At 33.2% G+C, this 17,086-nt stretch overlaps 2 protein-coding genes across 3 annotated transcripts; both read right to left on the reverse strand.

Annotated features, from left to right (window-relative positions):
• Positions 1-3,262: 3,262 nt before the first annotated feature.
• On the reverse strand, positions 3,263-7,425 carry LOC25500329 (probable lipid-A-disaccharide synthase, mitochondrial). 2 transcript variants are annotated; one of them, XM_024772041.2, is made up of 8 exons: positions 7,071-7,425; positions 6,871-6,970; positions 5,964-5,970; positions 5,639-5,862; positions 5,382-5,460; positions 4,720-4,958; positions 4,006-4,232; positions 3,263-3,708 (listed from the first exon to the last, which is right to left on the reverse strand). In XM_024772041.2, the coding sequence occupies exons 1-8, from the start codon at positions 7,328-7,330 to the stop codon at positions 3,510-3,512; spliced, it is 1,335 nt and encodes a 444-aa protein (XP_024627809.1). In that variant the 5' UTR covers positions 7,331-7,425; the 3' UTR covers positions 3,263-3,509. The 2 variants fall into 2 exon arrangements, with proteins under 2 accessions (XP_024627809.1, XP_013444159.1); XM_013588705.3 differs by having other exon boundaries at positions 5,964-6,069; positions 7,071-7,424.
• A 1,753-nt stretch (positions 7,426-9,178) lies between these two features.
• Positions 9,179-14,346, reverse strand: LOC25500330 (beta-amyrin 11-oxidase). Its single transcript, XM_013588706.3, has 8 exons — positions 14,050-14,346; positions 11,516-11,987; positions 11,135-11,398; positions 10,916-11,005; positions 10,017-10,092; positions 9,817-9,923; positions 9,612-9,733; positions 9,179-9,471 (listed from the first exon to the last, which is right to left on the reverse strand). The coding sequence occupies exons 1-8, from the start codon at positions 14,286-14,288 to the stop codon at positions 9,372-9,374; spliced, it is 1,470 nt and encodes a 489-aa protein (XP_013444160.1). The 5' UTR covers positions 14,289-14,346; the 3' UTR covers positions 9,179-9,371.
• Between the last annotated feature and the right edge of the window lie 2,740 nt (positions 14,347-17,086).

Genomic DNA, 17,086 nt, shown 5'->3' on the forward strand with positions numbered 1-17,086 from the left:
AAAAATAAGTTAGGTTTTTTTGTGAACTTCTTCAAAGATTGTTTAGATAAAGTTAGTCTTACTTTGCAATTCATCGTGACCTAGAGAATAAACCTCACTATTTTCAAGGTTAATGTGTGTATTCTATTGTTGATTATACGTGACGGCCCTGTTTGACAAGTTATCTCTCATATCACGGTATTTTCCATTTCTCACATCCACACACGTAGCATTGCCTCAGAATGTACTCACATAAAGAAGTTGTTTCAATTAGTGATGCTATAAACATGAGACACAAGTAAAATGGTGATTTGTCAAGTTTCTACGTGTCTTTGACTATTTTTAACACTTTTAACTATTGTGTAACAATTGTGAGGTAGAGTCTTACAATACATGAAAAAGTGAATGTCGAGCAATACATCTTAAACTAAAACCTTATTGCATTGTGTTTATGAGAAATCTTATATATTGCTCGACATTCACTTTTTCATGTATTGTAAGACTCTACCTCACAATTGTTACACAATAGTTAAAAGTGTTAAATGAATGGAGGAGATCATTGAGGTAGCCAGTGAGATAAACAAAAACAAAAAAAAAAACTCTTATATTAATTACCATAAAATCTCATACACTTATTCAACATCTTATTTTATCGCATTGATCACATCATACTTTCAATTTGTTTTTCTCTCAAAGTGCTCGTTAATATTTGGGTGTTAAACAAACATTTTTCAAACATAAAAAAGAATACCTCTAAAAAAAACATAAAAAAGAATAAAGGAGAAGCAAATGAGTGCGTGGCATCACGAAATCCCTCTTAGTATCTAGCTAGCCCACGATGCCAATGAGTTGAATGATGTTACGGCTTTGGTTTTGCATAGTTTTTTTGGGAGAAAAATGGTTTTGCATAGTTGTTTTTTGTAGTTACTGGTTTTGCATAATTGAATAATAATGATGTGAACGTGTTGGTGGTTGGATATTCATGGCAAGTGGGTGGATTTAAATCGTCATCTTAAAAGATGGCGTAAGCAAAGAGAAAAATCATTTAAAATTAAATTTAAGAACTAACATTGATATTTATACACAAAATCTCATCACCGTATAAAATATTTAGTGTGGTCAAATTCTGAAAAAATAGTTCTCTACCAAAGTTTTTTTTTTTTATGTATTTCAACTAAATTTTAGACTAAATATTGCAATGTTTCGAAATATGATAGACTTGTTTTTATTGCGTTTCGAGGTTATTTCATCGTGGTTTTGAATAAGCTACATATTATAGCATTAGATAAACACATATTTACATTTATATTACTACGTTGTATCAACTTTTACTGACTTAATATTTTTTTGTCAACTAACCTAGTGGCTAGAGCTCACACAATTAATTGTGGAGAAGTGGGGTGTCCGAGATTTGAACTCCAACCCCAGTATATAATATGCAATATCCCTACCAACTGAGTTAAGCTCACATGATAATTTTTTATATATGGGACCGAAGACATTAATATACAATTAAAAAACATATATAATATGTTAGATATACGATGTTTAATCTCAAATTATGATGTTTAAAAAACATTTATAACATAATAATGTCTTCTTCCGTTAAAAATAAATAAAAATATGTCTTCTGTCCAAGTTATTTGATATTGTATGTTCCACTAGAATGTGAGGTTCTAAAGTTTTTATTTCAATTTCGATAAAAAAAAAAAAAAAAAAGTTTTTATTCTCAATTTAAATATTGTATGTTCCACCAGAATTCAACCCACAAAATTAGTCTTGAGGCCATTTTTTATTCTACCCAATTCTACCGGGGCCGGATCATGGGGAGTGCAAGAGGTTCTATTGAACCGAGCTTCCAAAAATTATGAGCCTCAAAAAAAATTATAATACCCACCCCTACTTAAATTAAAAAATACATGTACCCAAACTGATTTCTTATTTGATTTAATGAAAATTCTCCTATTTTAGAGATTAATCACATAGTACGTATGTTTAAATTAATAACTTTAGTTACACATGAGGTGTTAGCTCAACAATAAGAGTTTAGTTTTGTAACATCAAGATACAAAGTTTAAATTTTTTTTCAAAAATAATTGTAAAATAGTCATTAATATCACTTTAATTAATAAAACATTTCCTTTCCCTAGTTCATTTTACAAAAAGAATATAAAACTTAGTTTATGGAAATAATTAAGTCAGTAAAGTGGGAAAGATCCTAAATATTGTATTTTTTTATTTATTTAAAGAGGACATCCTTCATAAACAAAAACTTATAAGCACCGTTTTTTTTTTAGGGATTATAAGCACAGTTATAAGTTTATAATTTGCACAATAATATTATGTTGCATGTAAATATACAACTAATGAGATCTAGTGGAGACACCCACACGACATTGAACACAAATATACAGTAACATATTAGAAAAAGAGAAATGATATTTGTACAACCATTTTATTATAATTTTTTGATAATTTTCTTTCTTGTACTTATATTATATTCTTATTCTCTCTCTTCCTTTTTTTTCTCTCTATTATCACTACTCTTGGAAAAATGAACCATACAAAATAAGAAATCATGTGTGTGCACACACGAACACTATATTTTACTAAAAAATAGGAATGTGAAATCATGTGTGTGTATAAAATAAAATAAAATAAAAAAGTCAGTGAATTTTAAAAAATCCTAGTATCCTGCTATGACTGATGTCAGAGTTTGTGGCGGCTTTTTTATTACAAAGCAGAATTTATGATTTTGATTCAAAATTAAGAAAGCATGTCGTAATGTTCAAATTTTTTAACAAAAACTTGGGATGTAGTTAAAAATTGATTCATACTCAACTCAAGTTTTGATGAACAATTAAGTGCATAATTGGTAGTATGGTGGACTTGATAGAATTACATTAAATCATTGTAATTTTGCATAAACTACACTTGTTAGTTTTAGAATATTACCCCGGCTCACTGTAAACATGACATTAAGCTGATTTTCCTCTCTCATATGTAAACATGGTTCTATCAAGCATTGAGTTTGTGGAGGCTGAATATTAAATTATTGAAAGAAAAAGGCGTTGAAATAGAACTTGGAAAAGATGTTACTAATATTAATTGTATGTGGGTATGAAGAGTGCTTCACTTGTCGGTGAGTTGGTCACTAGTTATATTTTTGTGTGAACATTTTTGCATTGACTTTTCTAATTTTTGGTTATGTTATCATAAAAGGTCAAGGAAAAAAAGAAATATTCAAAGGAAAATGCAATTGCAACGTTTTTTTTTTTTTTTCTGAACAAATTTTTCTAAAAAAACTGTCAAAACTCGCACATTGGACAAAATTTGATCTAAAAATGCGTTTATAGGCAATAAGTAGTCTTCATCTTAGATATTGATTTTGTAAGGGATTGAGTTAGACCCAGCCTAATTTCTCTTTTTGTCAAACCCAACCTAAATTCTAATAGTGCCAGAGCCTATTAGAATATCTGCTTCAAACCTTCAACATTTGAAATAAAAACTCAATGCCAGAGGCTTCTGTATTAATCATGAATAACAGGCTTCCCATAGTTTAATATAGTCAATGCTGCAACAGCACTTGGACTATAATCAGGACATGTACTCATCAAATTTTGGTCTGCAAGCTTGTGGATAATTCTTTCTGAAGGCATTAAAAGCTTGACAAACTTTCGCGCTGCAATTATTTGTTCTTCTCTACGAACATGATCATGTATTAAATCTCTGTAAAATAAAGCATAGACATAATGTCAAATATGAGAAACAATGCCCGCGACTAATATATTCTAAGCTATGAAGCACGGAAACTCCTTGGATTAGGCGTGTTCCCGTGTCAGACACGTGTCGTGTCTGACACCGACACATATAAGTACACTGCATTTTGTGATTTTTTTTAAAAATTTAGCTGTGTCGGTGTCCGTGTCGTATCTGGTGTCCGTGTCCGTATCCGTGCTTCATAGATTCTAAGCTTTTAAGACATTCAGAAATAGTAACCCAAATAAAATATTTTTTCAGTCTTACTTGAGCAATAAGGCTATGTTTTCCGGTTTGCATGATTGAAATAGTGCTTCAGGAATAATGGCTGAATCCAAAAGAATATTGGGAAGTGATATGTACTGTATCTTCGCTTTGTACTTGATAAACCATTCGGTCAAAATATGGGCACGATATGCCACAACACAAGGTAAACGTGCAAGCTGCAGCTCCACAGCAACTGTCCCGGATGTGCACAATGCAATTTTACTAGCCTGTGATGTGTTGACTCAGATTAACTAGGCACAAAATTCAAACTTCATGCACGATATGTAAGAATTTATACGCTGGTATAATACGCAATAATGGAAGCTTTAGTCAAAATGTGCTTCCAGTATCAAAAGTAATTCCAGTATCAGACAGAAAAACAAGGTGGTTTGGACCTACCTAACCTAAAGTGTGCTTCTATTTAAAATAAGATTGTATGGACAGTTATGGATTTGAGTAAGTTGAACACCAAATACATAGGAAGCTAGGAAAATTAGCAGTTATTATGTAATTGTAAGTATGTATTCAATTAAGTCAAAGCGTCCACTAGAAGTTGATAAAGCTAGAGGCTGTAATTATTCTACAATGGAACCATAAGAACAAATGACAGGAGCAAAAACAAAGGTGTTAAACAAATTTTCTACAAGTTTTGACGTAATGAGTTGAAAAGAATTTGTTATGCAAATTGGAGTATAATGGGAAAATGAGGCGTACACTAAAAGCGTCATATCTCAGGCGTGTTGTTCCACCTGGAATCAATACAGCAGGCACAGGCCACCTTTGAACGGCCCCAGCAATGAAGTTTTCCACATCCTGATTAGGTGCAACATGAATGACAGTCATCAACTGTGGTACATTGTCTTTCAGTAGTTCCATTGTATTAGCGAAGATGGGAAGCATCCGACTGACCTCTTGTACTCTGCTTCCAGGAAGCAAGCTAATAACAGTGGTTCCTTTTAAAGTTAAAGTTGATAAGATGATAAAGAAAACAATTACTTCAATATTAAACAATCGTGCAAAGTGTGTCTAGAAAATGGTTCTTATGTCATGTTTCTTTTCAAACTACAATAAACTTCAGGTTCAAAATTTGGCTTTTGGCATATTATGCTAAAGCAAATATCCACACAAAAGAGAAAGAAAGCAATCAACAAATATTTATCTCAAGAAAGAAAGTCAGGAGAGTATTAGAATTGAAGTGTTGTCAGAAAAAAGGAGTTGAAATGTTTATTTACTAAATAGTTCTGAAATGTTAAGCATGGGCTTTTACATAGTTACTTTTGGATACCAGAAAGAAAAAATAAATTCATACATTTTCCTTAAAGATACGTATGTGAGCTTGTGGAGTTTTTTTTTTTTTCTTTTCAATTTAGAAGTACCTGGAGGCACCTCATGTTTCCCGAGGAAGTCTTCACCATTTCCTTCAGCCCTCCATTCATTGTTTGAGCAGTTGGTTCTCTGAAAAAAAATATACAGCATTGACCGACAAAACTCAACCATAAAGTTCAACTAGACAAGGAAATTAACATAAAAAAATGCCAACTAAGAACGAGGAATAAAAATAGTAGAAATCACATGTAAACGCATAAAATAGAATTTTCAGTATAAAGCTAGTGAGAAACTACAATGCTCATACCGAATTCAACTCCATAACATCTTCGAAGACAGGATGTCCAACAAAGGTTGCAGATAATCCATTCAATCTACAAATTTTATCCTCATTTGGAAGTATGCAGAACAAATGATCCACAAATTCCGCCAGTCCTCCAAGCCTTTCTTCACCTCCTTTCCATGCCCAGAATGATGGTGCTACATAATGAAAATGTGCCGGCGAATGCAACTTTTGCTGACTGTATCTAGCTGCAAAAGGCATTCCACCATTTGTATACATCAATACCTCTAAATAGCAAATCCACAACAGATTTTCCATCACTGCAGGTACATTAATTTAGTAGTTGTACCTCTTAGCTGTTTCAAAAACCGAAAAGAAAAGCCCTTAGAATCAACTGTTAATACAACATGAGGCTCAAATAAAGAAGCTGCTTTTACAGCTTCATTCAGTCTCACCTGAAAATCAAAACATGTGTTACTTACACACAACACAAGCTTTAAAAAAGAATCAAAATAAGGTAAAAGGCTAAGATCCCCAAACACTAAGCGATAATACAACTACGGCGTCATAATAAGTTCTCCCAAACAGTTTCACAAGTGCTTATGCCAGTAGATAGGCTCAAATAAGCCAACAGGCCCTAGAGGTGTTTGGAAAAGCTTTTTTGGGTCATTTTAAAACATCAGCTTCTGTACAAGTGCTATGAAGAGCTTATGAAAATAAAACAATTTTCAGCTAATTTTCATAGGCTCTCCAAGAAAGCATATGTAAAACAGTGAATCGAGCTTCCCTGTAGTCAGGGGAAGTACACATTCACACATTTAAACATCGGTAGTCATTCAACCAAGATACAATCCAAATTCAAGCTCGGGTATCTTAAATTATAAAATAAAAATTTAAATATGCATTTTTTGGACCTTTGATCTTGATCAGATGGCTACCAATGCCCCGGATGTGTGAATACGTGAATTTCGTAAAACAACCTATGCATAAATTTTTCTTAGTTACTCTGGAGCACCAACACTTCTAATCGAAAGTGCATCCTAGTATCTGACATGTAACAATGTCCGACACGGACACATGTGATTAAATTGAAATACGTCATTTTCTCAAAATTTTACAGGTGTCGACATATAAGTGTTTGTGCTTCATAGCTTATTCGACTTGATTAAGCTGATAACTTAAATACCCCGCTAATTCCCAAACAGAACAAAATTAGTTACATTTCTTAACAATGTAGTTATCAGAACACAACTCACTTTGATTGTATACAAATGTGGCAATAATTCCCAAATTCCCATCACAGAAATATCTTCAATAGGAAACAAAGATTTCAATCCTTCACTAGTCATCTTAGTCCTGAAAAAAATTAAACACTCTCAAATCACATAAATGAATAAAATTCCTCAACCATTTTCATATAATTTACAGAAGAGCGATAAAAGAAGGAAACTTTTACCCTCCAATACCGGAAAATCGAACAGGGAAAGGAGAGAGAAGCTTAAGAGAAGCCATAAGACGAGAAGCGATGGAATCACCGGAAACCTCGCCGGCAACAACAAAAACCCTAAATTCGCCATCTCTTGCAGCCATATCCATTGGAGCTTTGAACTTGGCGTGATGTGAAGATGAAAAAGAAGAAGAAAAGGTTAAAAGAGTGTTTGGTGAATTCAATTTCCATTTTGTTCTCAACAATGAGAAAGCTTTTGCACCAAACATGTTGTAACTTTTTGAAGTTTGAACACTGCAACTTTTGAAGGAATTGAAGTCTTGAGAGGAGGATTCTGTGTTTTTTTAGAGGTTGTTTTAAAAATTGTCCCTTTTTTAATACTATTCTCAATTTACAACATTATCTTAATTAAATAAATAGAATCAAAGGATTAATCATCCATCTCTTTTACACTTTGTTTGATTGTGAAGAGAAGTTGTGAAGAGAGAAATAAGTGAGAGAGAGTAAGAGAAGAGAGAAATAAGTAAGAAATAGAGTAGATTTGATGGATTGTTTGTTAGAAGAGAAATATAGAAGAAATAGAGAAGAAATAAGTGTTGATTACTTTTGAAAGTACTAAAATGTCCCAAATTAAAAATTATTTTTTTATAACACTAAATTAAAAATCCTTCGATCAACATACACTAATTTATTTATGTATGTTAATTTATTTATTAAACTACAAACTATTTTTTTTTAATTTGATTAGATTAATTATTTTTAGTTTTTGGACAGGGTTTAAATAATTTAGTTGTGGTAAAAAAAAAAAAATTAACGAAATCAACTCATAAATCCATTTCTAATGTTGGTCTATCTACTGAACTATCACTTGGGTATCCAGTAATTTAGAAATCCTTCACGTACAGTGCCGAGAGATTATAGAAGGAACAACAAGATTAAATAGGAACAAGGGTAAATAATTAGATCTAATATTTCAATACAAGGGTAATAAAGGAATAACAAGATTAAAAGCCTTCTCTCCCCACTTTCTTCTCTATTGTGAGGAGACATAAAAAGGTGGTGGGTCCCACTACTTTTTAATCTCTCTTCCCTATTTCTCTTCATTCCAAACAAGAGAAATTTGGTCTCTCTTCTCTCTTTCTCTCTTCCTTATTTCTCTTCAACCAAACAGACCGTAATGATTAAATGATAATTTTGAAAAAAGAATATAAATTATTGACAAATTTTAGAGGAGGATCTTCACCCCTTGTATATACTCCAACTTCGGAAGGAATTGTCTCATATGTTGTTAACTTAACAAATTTCTATTCCAACCCTCTTTTCTCACTCCCGATTGTGTGATATGGCATTATGTTACTCATGCAATTCCACCGTTTAATGGATAACTACTTTTTTTTCACACATAAAATTTGAAGTATATATCTTAAAAAAAATTGAAGTACTTATTTTCTTGAATTTTATAATGCAAACACCTTTTGTACATGTTTGGAATTCCTCTTGTGAGAAAAAAAATCATGTCAAATTTAATTTTGACATATAAATGTTCGAATTATAAAAGTTAAAGTACTTATATTTTGGGATTTTATAATTTAAATTGGTGAAAAAAAAAATAGTAGGGAAAATCCTCATTTTAAATTATAAAATTCGAAAATATTATTAACATTTTTAGAATTTCAGAGGACGAGTGGAAAGTAAGAAGAGTAGGAAAAGAAATTCCGCCCGATATATGTTATAGATGAAGATTGCTTTATGTGTCTAAGCCGGTTGGAAGTTACCCTTTGATGCAAAAAAAAAAATTGGATCATTTTTTTTTTCGAGCAGTTTTTTTCAATAGTGAGTTACGATTCGATACATCCAATGAGATTTTGAGCACACTAAAAGGCTTGTAGAACAATCGTTATATATTAGATTAGATAACATAGTTTTGGGAGTTGGATTTTCTACCCTTATTTTTTTTTTTTAAATTAGTCTAGTGGCTAGAGAAATTCACCTTAAAGGTGAATAAACTACCCAATTTTTGTTACCACAAAGTGATCTCCATTTTTTCCCTAGTAAATTATCATTTTAGTCTCTAAATATGCGAGACAGTCACAGTATAACTATAGTTCCTAGATGTGTAGGGTAATGTCAATTTTAGTCATCCCTAGATTTATATATTCGGACAAAATGTTTGTTACATATTAGTTTATTCAACTATTTTAATCGTAACCAAATTTTTGCTTAATACATGCAATTAGTAGCAACCCAGATAGCATCAAACTAGGAAATTGAAGATCTCTTAGAGGGCCATACAAGCAAGGTTGTAACTAATTAAGCATCAGAGAGCTTTGTGACCTTAGCAAGACAGTTGTCTGTTGGCTTAATATATGGCAAACTAGTAAGTGGACATTCTGGGTTTATTCGCTCCAACCTACAAAATTTAAAAAAAAATTTAGAATATTCCATTACTATATATATAACATCCATCATCTCAATTCTGAAATGGACTAGTTAAGCATGAATGTAAAATGTTTGATTTAAAAAAAAAAGTGATAGAGAAGTAATACTAACTTGTAATTAAGGACGAAATAATGTAAAAATATGAGCATTTCATATTTGCTTAAGTCTCTTCCCGGACAAAGTCGCCGACCTATCCCGAAAGGAAGAAAGGTCCCTGTTGTGGGATTATGATCCTACGCATATAATTAACTCATAAGTTTAATGAATCATCATCAATATGTATTTGTTGAATTGCTTATATATTAATCCAACTTACATTCCATCTTGATGGATTAAATTCGTCTGGATTCGAGTGATGCTCAGGAGCCATATGCATAGCGTTTAGCCAGACTAACACTTTCCATCCCTTTGGAATGAGATAACCTAAAGTTATTGAGCAAAAGACACATTAAATTCATTATTCATTTTTAATAATCGGAAGCAGCTAGAAACAAAGTACAAGGAATATAACAAAACCATTGATGTTTGCATCAGTTGTTGCCTCTCGAAAAGTTGCAAAGACACTGGTGATGCGTAATGTTTCATCAAAAACCTGCAATACACACACGGAAAAAAATAGAAATGATACATCATTCCTCAACCTCCATATTGCCCACAAAACAACATGTCAGATCACCAACAACCTCATCTTCCCTATTCGATTCGTACACCAAATGAAACAAACGAATGAAAGAACATAGATAGATTCCCAAAATAATAGTAACAAGCTCAGACCACCTGAACATCTCATATCAAATAGATGTTGAGAACATTCTAAAATCAAATAAATGATGTACATATTCGTCATCCTAGTCACTGTCATAAAAAAGCCCGCAGTGAAGAGTTATCCACTAAAATCACACCTCTACTCGAGAGGTTCAGCCTAGTTAGTTGGGAGTTTATGCAACGACAATTGCCAAGAGAAAACAATCATCTTTGAAGGTGCAAAGCTTTCTTTCAAGAGGAACGAATTCCCTCATTCTCGACCACATAATGAGATGGATTAGGAATACATTTGTCTGACAATAACAAATACGCCAACTTAACATAATATTGCACACCACCCACCCAACTCAAACGCCAAGAGTCCTCTTGATGTGAGAGTTGAATCGAAGTTGGAACATCGATATTATTTGAGATATCGAGTGAATAAAACATCCTCTCGTACAAAACAAAAATGTTATCTCTTAGAGGAAGGGGGCCAAGCTAAACATGTTTCCAATTTTCCATAAGGAATTAGAGTGACCATCACCCAACTTTTTGGATACCCCTTCTAAGAACTACCGTAGGTTATCTCTTACTATTCCTCAGAGTAATAGGCTGATGTAATAATACACAGAGTGTATAGATGATATGTTATATCCTACTATTTTTACCTGAGAAAGATAAGTCATTTTCTGAATTTCCTCAATACTTAATCGTTTTTGTGAGGGTGGTCTTGCTTTCAAGATTTCTTCTTGCTCTTCCTACAAGATAAAGAAAAAGAATATTTGACTACCATTTTTATGTCCAGTACTAACTTAGATAATATGATCGTAAATAAAACCATTACGAATAGTGATCTATTTGAAAGTAAAAAATTCTAGGTAATTTACCTTGGCTTTCTTCAAACAAAGTGGATGCTCTGTAAGATACATAATTGTCAACATCATACCAGCTGCAATTGAATCGTGACCACCAAATAGAAGTGTTATCAGTAAGTCAATAATGTCTTTGTCCTCCAATTTTTCACCTGCTTCGTCATTCATTTCCAAAAGAATGTTTATCAAATCTTTCTTTTCACCGATTTGTCTTTCTTTTGCCATCATTCTCCTTTCATCAATAATATTTTGAACTATTTTGGCAAACTTCTTACGTGCCTAAATTAGTCATGCAATGTTAGAATAGTAAATTCAAACATATTCATAACTACAATAATGAAATAAAAATATAGTAAGGAGAAAATTCAAAATTGAATAAAAAAAGAAGTAACGAACCTTGAGTGCTTTGTTGAAAGCAAAACCAGGTACATTTATGGGCATCAAAGAGAACAAGGCACTACCCATAACATCAAATAAATCTGAAATTTTATTTATGGTACCTTGATCGCAAGAGCCCGTAAAAATTTGAAAGATGAAGTTAAAGGAAATTTTCCTCATCTCTTTAAGAAACTCAACAGGGTGTTTCATGCTAGACAATTCTTCAAGCTTGTTGATCACAATATCCTCAATACGCTCTAGATACATTGTTGATACATTGTTACCGGCAATAGGAGCCGTGACTAGTCGTTTTAAACGTCCGTGTTCATTATTTAGTACCCTATTGTATGCTAGTACAGTGATGGCTTTTGGATAACCAAGCTTAAAGGTTACTTCATCATTTAGGACTTTCTTGCACATAGCTGGTACAATGACAATGATGCTTGGATTCCCATATAAATGAGTCTTGTAGATACCACTTCGTCCATATCTGAAACATCACCAACACATTAACGGTCCGTCCCATATGGATCTGATCTAAAGATAGATCATCTCACTATAATTAGTAAAAGTTTAATGCAATATTTTTTTTCTCAATTTTTTTTATTGAAACAACCAAATTTGTTAAGCCAAGCATGTGTAAGATACACAAAACAAGGACGAAACCGAAACAAAATACAAGGTGCCGAATATGCGGCCTAAGTGTGAATACAGTGATTCCGTATACATGAGGAACCCCCAAAAACAAAAGCCAAAAGATCAGCCAACCACCTAACTACTACCCTCAACCGATGCCCCTGGACACTCAAGACAAAAAAAACAACCGAAAACCACTGCTGCACCCGACTAATACGAAATCAAAACCAAGCCGGAAACGAAACAGCAGCAAAACCAGGTCAACTCGGCAGCAGCAGAACAGACCACACCTGCAGCAACCAGACCACCAATGAGCGGAAAAACAGCAGCAGCAGCCACAGGCAGCAGGGAAAAAACGCACTTGGCTCCGCGCGAACTAAGACATAAGCAAAATTGGACAGCAGCAAGGCAGAAACCCGAGCCGCTGGCAGAGCTCCCAACTGACTAATGAAACAGTCCCAAAACCGAATCACGTCAAACCCCCAAAAACAAAAGCCAAAAGATCAGCCAACCGCTTAACTACTACCCTCAACCAATGCCCCTGGACGCTCCAGACCAAAAAAATAACCGAAAACCACTGCTGCACCCGACCAATACGAAACCAAAACCAAGTCCGACACGAAACAGCAGCAAAACCGGGTCAACTCAGCAACAGAACAGACCACACCAGCAGCTGCCAGACCACCACTGAACAGCAAAACAGCAGCAGCAGCAGCCGCTAGCAGCAGGGAAAAAACGCGCTCAGCTCTGCGCAAACTAAGACAGCAGCAAAATCAGACAGCAGAAAAAGATAGCAGCAAGGCAAAAACCCGAACCGCTTGCAGAGCTCCCAACGGACTAATGAAATAGTCCCAAAACCGAATCAAGGAAAACCCCAGACCGCGACTCCTATTACCTCAAAAGGCAATCCTTCAGATTCCACATCCACTCGTAGCACAAACAAGTCAGGATGTTCAACCTCTCCAAACTCCACCGCTAAGATAAAACTTTCACCGCCTCCACAATATCTTCCACCGCACTAACCTCGTTCTTAAAAATGATTTGATTTCTCGCTTGCCAAATGGCCCAAATCATTGCATGCCAAATAAGACGCAAATCCTTCTGGATCCTCTTGTTTCTACCTTTTAAACTCCAACACTCCCAATGCACAAACAAGTTAGGAGGATATATGAAACAGATTTCTAACCACATAATCACCTTATACCAAATATCAATCACCTTTTCACAATGGATAAAATGATGGTTAGCCGATTCGTCCCTCCTACCACAAAACACGCACAACAACGAAGCATCCGGAGGAAGAATATCCCGCCTTTGAAGATTGACTCGCGTTGGAATCCAATCTAGGAGAAGTTTCCAAGAAAAAGCCACGACCTTTGAGGGAGCTGAGCTTTTCCAAATACAATCAAACACTCTCCTCTCCTCTCCTCTCATCCACATTCCGATTATCCTCGAAAACCATCAAAAGCTTCAACTTCTCATAAGCCAATTTGACTGAAAAAACACCATTCTCCTCCAATCTCCAAACCCAACCATCGTCGCCATGATCCAATTGAAAGCCAAACACATCCCCCTCAAACTAATGAGAGTTTAACCCCACAAAACCAGTTTGTGAGGTGATAATTGCTCCCATTTATAAACACATTGTCAGCTCATCTCTTATCTGATGTGGGACTCTTTAACAGGAACACGAATGCATAATCATGATAAAGAAGATGAATGACTAATTAAGGAGAATATATTTTTGAAAAAAAATAGATATTTGAATATTTACTAAAAATATTCAATCTGTACTCATCCATAATTAAATAGTTAATGCATTTCCAAAAATCTGTTAAATCCATTTTTCAATACTTCAAAATTACAATGAAAATTGAAGCAAGCAAAAGAAACAAAAATGAAAGAGAGGTACCTACCTTCGTATAATGTTGTTGATGAATATATCACGGCGACCAGATGAGAAATATTTGAAGAAGGGCCAAAGATTACCAATTAAAGGCCATCCCATATCACCAGGAGGTAGTGGAAATTGTTTGTTTCTAAATTTAATATCATAATACCACTCATTCAAATTCCGAACAACTTTGCTAACTAAAATGTACAAGAATATTGCTAACATTGTGGAAACAGACATCCAAAACCATTGAAATTCCATTCTTCAATATCTTACTATTTGGATCCACTGTTCTTCAATATATGTACAGTCAACTCCTCAGTTTATGGTCTTATAGTGTGATTATTGTGGTTTTTACTTTTTACTTCCTTCTAAACAAAAACAAAAAATCACGTGATTTTTACTTGTATATTATTGGCTTTTAGTTCAAGTGAGTATTTTATATATTGCACACATATTAATAATATTAATGTATAAATAAAATAGAGAGAAAAATGATTCGGTTTATATGTGTGCAATATATAAAATATTAAAAAGGTAATTAATTTGAATTGACGCAACAGTTATTTAAGGACAATTTTCTTTTTTACAAATGATTCGGTTAATTTAGAATAGAGGAAATATTAAATTAGAAAAAACGTATCACATGAAACACTAGTATTTAAGTGGTAGTGGACTTCTAACCCCAAGAGTGCATTATATAATTGTATATCTAATTCAATTATTTTGGTAGAGTTTAATTGCTCTCGATAGCTCAGCGCATTAGATAAATATAAACTCTCTTCAGAAAGACACGATTTCAAGCTTATAACGGATGACAAAGCAAATGTAAATTTTTTATTGTTAAAAATGCCACACAATGGTGGTATAGGAGTGATACTGTCATCTAAGGTGGTCGGTGTATAATCTCTCATTTTAAATGATAGAAGTCCCACATAGAATACTTTAGAGAGTTTTTGAGCCTTTATATACATCAATGGGGAAAACATGATCGTAGAAAAGTTGATAGATAGAATTTATTGTGGATTAAAAATATGTTTGTATTAATGGACAAAAAGTTCAATCTGTCCAACCTTTCTTTTTTAATGAAAAAATTGGCATTGAATTTTGGTGAGTTTAGCTCAGCTATAGATAATGCATAAAATATGTAAGATTTGAGATTTAAATCCCGAACACCATAAAAAAAAATTTGGCCTTGAATTTTGTAAAAAAACAACTTCTTGCATGAGTTAAATTAGCTTATGCTTCTGAAGTTTTAAACTTTGGGAAAGAAATATTCTTAGTGGGTGCTGGACGTGGGACCTTAGAAATTTGAGACAATTAGAGAGATTATTCATCGACCTAATGGCGAATCAATGATCAAAGAGCAAGCAGCTGCCATCTTTATTGATTTGGTAGATCAAATAATAACTTGGCTTTCTAATAATTTAGGTTAATAAGTATTATTTGTTAGACTTGTGTTGCTGTAAATTGTTTGGTTGAGAATTTATGCGTTAGTGAGTATGGAATTGAACGAAATGTGTGGCCTTCTCCTTTGGCATTCATAGTGAAAGGAAAGATAATAACAGATTAAGTTTCAAGGTAGGTAGTTCCGTTGGCGAGATAAGGGACATCAAATAAATTTGAAATAGGAGATCTAGAGTTTAAATGATTGAAAATTTAACTGCTAATTTACTAACTTTTATCTATAAAAAATCAGAAAAATGCTGGCGAGATAAGAAACACCAAATATATTTAAAATAGGAGATTTGGGGTTTGAACGATGGAAAATTTATCTACTAATAACTAACATTTCTTTGTAAAAAATTAGTGACAACATTTGGTCATGAGGAGATATGGTAGAAGCACATCAAGAGGAAAAGTTATGTTGGTAGTTAATTTATTAAGTGGAATGGGAATTTGTTAGGAGCAGTATCGAACTCTAAAATTTCATGTAATCCTTAAAAACGACTTTTGAATTCGAATTCAAACAAGTTATTCAACCGGTCTCTTATTCATAAATTCATAAAAACGTTGTATAACTTACAAATTTACTTTGCTCAAAAAAAAAAAACTTAAAAATTTACAGGACACAAATATAAATTTGTTTGATAACAATTTATTTTTAAAATGTTTATAATTGTTTTTTTATTAAGTTTTAGTGTTTTTTTTTTATAATACTTCAAGTAGCTTATAATTTCAAAGTTTATAACTTATGTTTTGGATTAGCAAAAAGTTTAAGATTTCTGCTATTCTCCCAGCATTTTTTGTTTGCGCCCAGCTGTTTGGACAATTATACTCCTGCGTGAATTAAGTCACGCATCACTGTCTGTCCGCGAGTTAACTCACGCAAGTTGGCCGGTGGTTAGAGCTCAAGAACACATGTTTTTTGGATAGTAGTCAACGCATTTTAATGGTTTTTACATTTTTTTTTTTAAGTTTTTTCACATTTTTTGACCTCGCTATGTTACCTTAAACCACCTATAAATACCCCTCCAAACTTCCTCATTTCCTCACACCATCTCACATTCTCACCCTCCTCATCACCCCCTCCCCCCATGAATCTCCTTCTTTTCCTTTTTTTTTTTTTTTTTCCTTCTTTATTTTGGTGTAAAAAGAGAAAGAGGCTAATTTTGAGGATAAAAAGATGATTAGTGAGAAACTATCTTGGGGAAAAAAGAATTAGATTGGGCAAAACTAAATGTGCATTGAGATTTACCCCAGTAAAGCTAGTTTTCTTGTAGATTTCTTTTAGTTTTACCACATGAAGGTTAGTTTTCTTGTGGATTTCTTTTAGTTTTACCACCGGAAGCTAGGTTTTCTGGTGATTTTTATTTTTTTCGCATATTTAGTTTTACCCAATTGTAAATGTAATAAGAATTATATTAATAAAATGATATTTTATATCTGTTATTTTTGTTTATTTTTGTTAACTTTTGCATTTATTTTATGATTGCGTATTGAATTAATAAATTCAAATAAAATAAATAAATGAATTAGAATAAATTCAGCGTGAATTCGAATAAAAATTGGTAGGTTGCGGAGACATCGAGACTGCTCATCATTTATTTCGCTCTTGT

The sequence above is a fragment of the Medicago truncatula genome, chromosome 8 (assembly GCF_003473485.1).
Source record: "Medicago truncatula cultivar Jemalong A17 chromosome 8, MtrunA17r5.0-ANR, whole genome shotgun sequence".
Classification (NCBI taxonomy): Eukaryota; Viridiplantae; Streptophyta; class Magnoliopsida; order Fabales; family Fabaceae; genus Medicago; species Medicago truncatula.